At 30.5% G+C, this 6,000-nt stretch overlaps 1 protein-coding gene across 3 annotated transcripts in view; it reads left to right on the top strand.

Annotated features, from left to right (window-relative positions):
- Positions 1-4,225: 4,225 nt before the first annotated feature.
- LOC148849653 (DNAJ heat shock N-terminal domain-containing protein) overlaps positions 4,226-6,000 on the top strand; it is a 49,877-nt gene continuing 48,102 nt past the window's right edge. The window contains exons 1-2 of one of the 3 annotated variants that reach the window (XM_088950456.1): positions 4,226-4,388; positions 4,487-4,616. In XM_088950456.1, coding sequence (XP_088806582.1) covers positions 4,530-4,616 — 87 coding nt within the window. In that variant the 5' untranslated portion in view covers positions 4,226-4,388; positions 4,487-4,529. Of the gene's footprint in view, positions 4,617-6,000 lie in introns of all 3 variants that reach the window. The other 2 variants (XM_088950454.1, XM_088950455.1) reach the window with 2 other exon arrangements.

Here is a 6,000-nt window from a genome sequence, read left to right as displayed (position 1 = left end):
TATAATAGGGCAAATTTCTTAAACTATCCCTATTGTTTAGCTAATTGACAAACTATGCCCTTAAACTGCTTAACTATTGTCTTAAACTACCCCTATTGTTTCTGACAATTGACTAGCTCTACCCCTGTCGTTAGCATCTGTTAATGTTTCATCAAAATCAATACACTCATGATACCATGTGACATATAATTTTTTTTCTAAAACCCAATATTACCCTTTATCCATCTTCTGTAAGCTAGGTAAGGATCATTGCTTGTGAGTGAGATTGTTACACCAGTTTTCAAATCTAGTGTTTCCATGAGCTTAGCAGGGTTAGGGTTCGAAAAGTAACCAGGAAGTAGCTTCCACCTCCTGTGGCACATGTTTGCATTGTCATCGCCATCGTCATTGTCTCCGGGGACCACTTCAGCTATCGTGTAATTACAACTATGGAGAGGGTGGAAGAAGCATCAAATCAAATTCAGTGGTTTGAGTTCTTTGGAGACACTACCTGGATACTTTTGTGCGGTAGAGCCGAGAATGCATATGACCGAGAAAGAAAAGAGAAAATTTCAGTGACTGTGGCTTCGACCCCCAAATCAATTATTTTTAAAGAAGAAGACATGGGAAGGTCTGCTTAATTTACACCACCCAGGACCATATGTGCATTGTTCAAGAGAATAGGACTCGGGTCTTAATCCGTTGTTCTTTAGTAGACTATCAAATATTAGCCAATGTTATAGTTTATCGACAACTCTAACAGGTGCCATCATTACTATGTCATGTGTTCCATCTCAAAACACAAGATATAGTCGAATATTGAAACAAAGACATGGAGTCCTGGTCAAAGAGGTTTGAATTGGTATTTTAGTGTACAAGTTTTCTTCTTTTTTAATTGAAAAGGAGAGGGGGGATTGAAAAGCATGTGTTGAAGTACAATGGGTTTCGACCTAGTCTTTGGCACCTTGCTACGGTAGAGAATAGGAAGGGGAGAAAGAGGGAAAAGATAAAGGCTTTGGATGAGCACATGATTCTAGTTGGGCTTACGGGAGAAGAAACGAGAAAGAGAGAGGGAGAGGGAGAGAATGAGAGAGGAAAAAGAAAACCACCATTGTTGAAAGTTGTAGCGACAGTGGTGAGCAGAGATGATAACAAATGAGGGAGAAAGAAATGGATGCTCGAGAGAGGATGATAGAGAGATAAATAGAGTGAGAGAATGAGAAAGGATCGGAGAATGAAGATTGTTTTTCAAAATAGGTTAAATGATGAAGAGACCAAGGGCAAAAGGGACATTTCATCTGTTCCATTATGATTTAATGACAATTGTTAGAAACAATATGATGGTTTAAGACAATAGTTAAATAGTAAGGATATAGTTTGCCGATTAGCTAAATAGTAAGAGTAGTTTAAGAAATTTGCCCATTATAATATTTTATAATTGAGATTAGCTAAATAGTAGGAATAATTTAACTTATTATTATTTAATTTCTATTTAATTAAGATTTGAATCCCCTTTAAAAATAACTACATTAATAAAAAATAATGCAATCGATAAAAATTAAAATGGAATTGAAATTAATTTTAATATCAGGGTAAATTGTTGAAACCTCCCCTAAAGTTTGGTAATTACAATCATCTACCCCAACATTTTGACATAGTTGCAAGTAGACCCCCTTTGTTAAAATCCTGCATTGAAATGCCCAAAATACCCATGTAATTACTAATGAGGCTGATTTTTATAGAAAAAACAATGCAAACTTTACAGACAACAAAACAAAGAGAGTTTAATTAAAGTTGTAGTTTTACATTTGAGTAATTAATATGAAGTGATATTTAAGAAGTAAATCAATTTTTGAATAAGAGAGGGTTGGAGTAGTGATTGATATGAATAAAAAATTTTGAAAAAATAAAACATTTTGCTCAAAAGTAACTAAGTGGGTATTTTTAATATTTTCATGCCTCTTATTACAAAGAGGGTTTACTTGTTAGAAAATTCACAAAGGTAATTGCAATTACCAAAGTTAAGCAGAGGTTTCAACAACAGCCAAATACTTTGGGAAGTTTCAACAATTTACCCTTAAAACTAAACTAACGTATTTTTACTTAAACTAGTAATTAAGCACGTTTGTTGCACGTGATAATTTTTTTTACATTAATTATTTGAGTTTTAGATATATTATAATTAAGATAAAAATTGAAAATTAACAAAAGTAACAATGTGATTAAAAATAAACTCAAATGCCTGTAATAAATGTGCATGTGTGTTGCACATGAAAATTTTAAATTATAATAACAATTATTATTATTATTATTATTAAATTTTGTATTCCATTAATTTTTGCCGTAAATAAAAATAAATTTTATTTTAACAATTATTTTTATTTATTATGATGAATGTATAACATTATAAATGTTCCTAAATGCGATCGGATTTTGTATTTTATCTTTTTTAAATATTTATTGTTCAATTATGACATCATGAGTTTCTTTGAAAAGTTGGATCATTGACCCACCATCTAGATAAGAAAATGGCTTTACTTTTGGATTTGTTTTAAATTATATACCATCTACATTATATAAATAAATTATACTTATTATACTTATTTTTTATTTGACATAATTAATATATACTTTTTTATATATTTTTTGATACTTGCACTTTTTTATTTTTTAAAGATTTATTATTTAACTATCATACCATCGGTTAATCCATTTGACCCAAACCACTAACCCACAACCCAAAAAGGAAAACAAATTGATTTCTAGGTTGACACTAAATTTCATATTATATTTCCATCATTGACAAGGAATGTATAATATTAGAGATTTACCCAATATTTATTTTTATGAATATGTAACATTAGATATGTACCCAATTTTTTTCTATATTTTGTTATTGTTTATTATTTTCTATTTTTAAAAATTTTATTATTTGACTATGACATCATTACATTTATAGGTTGATTTTAACTTTGGCATTCCATTTTCATTATTAATAGAATTACTTTACATTTCATATGTATTTTTATTTAATATAATGAATATGCAATATTAGAGATATGTCTAATTATTTTATTTTTTGTATTATATATTTTAATTTATTATTATTAAATATGACATTATTTATTAACCCATTTGACCCAAAATAGTTGAATTGCTTACTCACGAGTGGGAGGGAAGAAAATAGTTTTATTTTCAAAATATTTTTAAAATATTTATTTTTATAACATTAAAATTAATTTTGTGGATTTAATGAGAGAATATACCTTAGCATGAGATTTAGTGAGAGAGAATAGGAAAACAATTTTATTTCTAATCGGTTTTAAATTTTATATTCTATTTTCATCATTAATAAAAACATTTCTTATTTATCATACTTATTATTGTTTAATATGTCGAATATATGATGTTAAAAATGTTCTTATTTTTTTAATTTATATATTTTTTATATTTTATCTATTTTTGAATTTTATTATTTAATAGTGACAACATGGATTGACCCCTTTGACCCAAAATGGTTTAATTTCTTACCACTGCCTAGATGAAAGCACTATTTTTTTTTTTCAGTAGATTTTAAAAGTGCTTTTATGTTATTGAAATTATTAGTTTATTATGTATGAATTACTTATTATTGTTTAATATGTCGAATATATGATGTTAAAAATGCTCCCAATTTTTTAATTTCTACATTTGTTTCATTTGATCTATTTTTGAATTTTATTATTTAATAGTGACAACATGAATTGACCCATTTGACCCGAAATGGTTTAATTTCTTACCTATGCCTAGATGAAAACACTATTTTTTAAGTAAAATTTAAATATATGTTTTTATGTTATTGAAATTATTAATTTATTAGGTATGGATTTAATGAATAGAATTTAATGATGAAAAAAAAATAAAGATGCCTTAAATATATAATTCAATAAAGTAGAATATCTTATAATTATATATTTTCAATTCATTTAATATTAATAATTGATAACCCTTTTACATGTTTTTTATTAACAAATGTAAATATAAAAATACAAATTTTATTCTCAAAAAATTTGAGAAATATTAGTGAAGTGGTAAAGATACAGATTTGGTATATCCAACTAGTTTCAGCAATGTTCTTTGATTCTATGTTTCACATTCATCCGTTGGTAGTCCTATGAGTGTGATTCACCAGGCAAAAAAAAAAAAAAAAGGTGTGATTCACCACTCACCAGGCAATTAACACGCGTCACGCGTGGGAATACGAAGCAAGCGCGTACCATATATAACGCGGCCTTTCGATGGAAACCCTTTCTCTCTCCCTGTTCATTATTTTCTATTTGTCGTGTCCTCCGATTTACATCTCCGCTCCATTCCATTTCATCAATCTCTTTTGGCTTTTAGGCCGGCATCTCTGCAGCTCGTCCTCCAGCGTACCCATTGAAACTCTTCCTTCTTTATTTTATTTGCCTTGTTAGCATAATTCTGATAAGTGAAAAGGACAAAAAGATCTTCGTTTTATCGTAGGCAGTCTCAAAAGCCGCCCCCGGATCGGAACAGACAGAAGCCTTGAAATGGTGAAGGAAACGGAGTACTATGATATATTGGGGATCAGCCCGACAGCTACAGAGGCTGAGATCAAGAAAGCTTATTACATCAAGGTGACCATTCGTTGACCCATTAATTAAGTCTCAATGTTTTCTCATTTAAATATAAAAGTTATTAAGAATGAATGATAAATGCCTATAAATCAAAATAATCTCCTTAGATTGGTAGAAGTTTTCCTAGATCATTTCAAAGCTATGAAATAGCACTTTGGGTTGATTTCCAAAACAAGAACATGATCTAAGTTCGATTCAAGAGGGTTGAGAAGATGAATGCGTCGAAAAGCCATTAGGTCAAAGTGGAGTACATGAATTATTAGGTATTGGAAGGAAATTCAGTGAAGGATGTGTTTTCGGGGAAGGTGGGTTTTGCCCATCCGTTAAAAAAAAGGTTTTCTTTTTTTGGACTATTTTGGTGGTTAGGTAGACTCCTGATTCGTTAAGGATTTCTAATTTCTTCTCTGAGCAACTGAGAGCTCCTCCATCCAGTGGGGCAGCAAACCTTCCCCCAACTAAAAAATAAAATAAAATAAAATAAAAAAGAAAGAACGAAAGAAAGAAAAAAACGAAAAGAAGTCTCTTCAGGAAAAAAAAAGCAGCACCGTATTTAACTTAAAGTTGGCACGGTTGTGCATTTTTACCAATTCAATTTCCGTACCAGACTTTTAACTCACAATTCAAACTTCATTCAAAACGATGCTCTATTATAAAATAAAATGCTGGCTTCTTGTTGAGCACCTAAGTAACATGCATGATAGGGGTGTTCCATGTTGGTAGTTTCTGGGAGATTTATTCAGGTAACCTGGACTCATTGTTTAAGTATCCACACTAGGTGTCTTTTTTCTAGGAACTACACCTTGAACACGCATATTTCCGATGGAAAACTTATTTGTTTTTATTTTATTTTATTTATATATTTATTTTTGATAGGTATGGTGAGGTTTAATTGTATTATTCTGTTTTTTGAAGAGGAAAGGTTGTCAAGATGGCACACCAAACTACTAATCAAAAACAAAAAGATCAACATTACAAGCTTGAAGCTCAAGGACATCCCAGAAATTTTCCACTAAATCTGTTCTATTAACTTGCTCAAATTCTGAAAGAATCAAGGCCCAGTCTGCTACAAGCTTTCCAACTGAAGCAACTATCACTAAAGTGTTCTTTGACTTGCCTTCAGACAACCTTCTGTTCCTTTTCTCCAAATTGCGCAGCACACTGCAAAGGGGATGCAGCTCCAAATAATTATTGCTTTTTTGTTCCCTTTGAGTCTTGGCCAAGAGGGGAATATTTCTACTGATGAAGATGTCTGAAAGGCTCTCACACCAAATAAGAATGAGAATATATTTTTTTGGATAAATAAGAATGAGTAAAATTTCCATATCAAGTATCCTGCCTTGCAGTAGAAGAACAAGTGACAAACAGTCTCCTCATCCGAATTACA

Source organism: Nelumbo lutea, chromosome 6 (assembly GCF_056320005.1).
Source record: "Nelumbo lutea isolate HS-2025 chromosome 6, American lotus-T2T, whole genome shotgun sequence".
In the NCBI taxonomy this organism is placed as follows: Eukaryota; Viridiplantae; Streptophyta; class Magnoliopsida; order Proteales; family Nelumbonaceae; genus Nelumbo; species Nelumbo lutea.
This window is presented reverse-complemented; position numbering and strand designations above follow the sequence as displayed.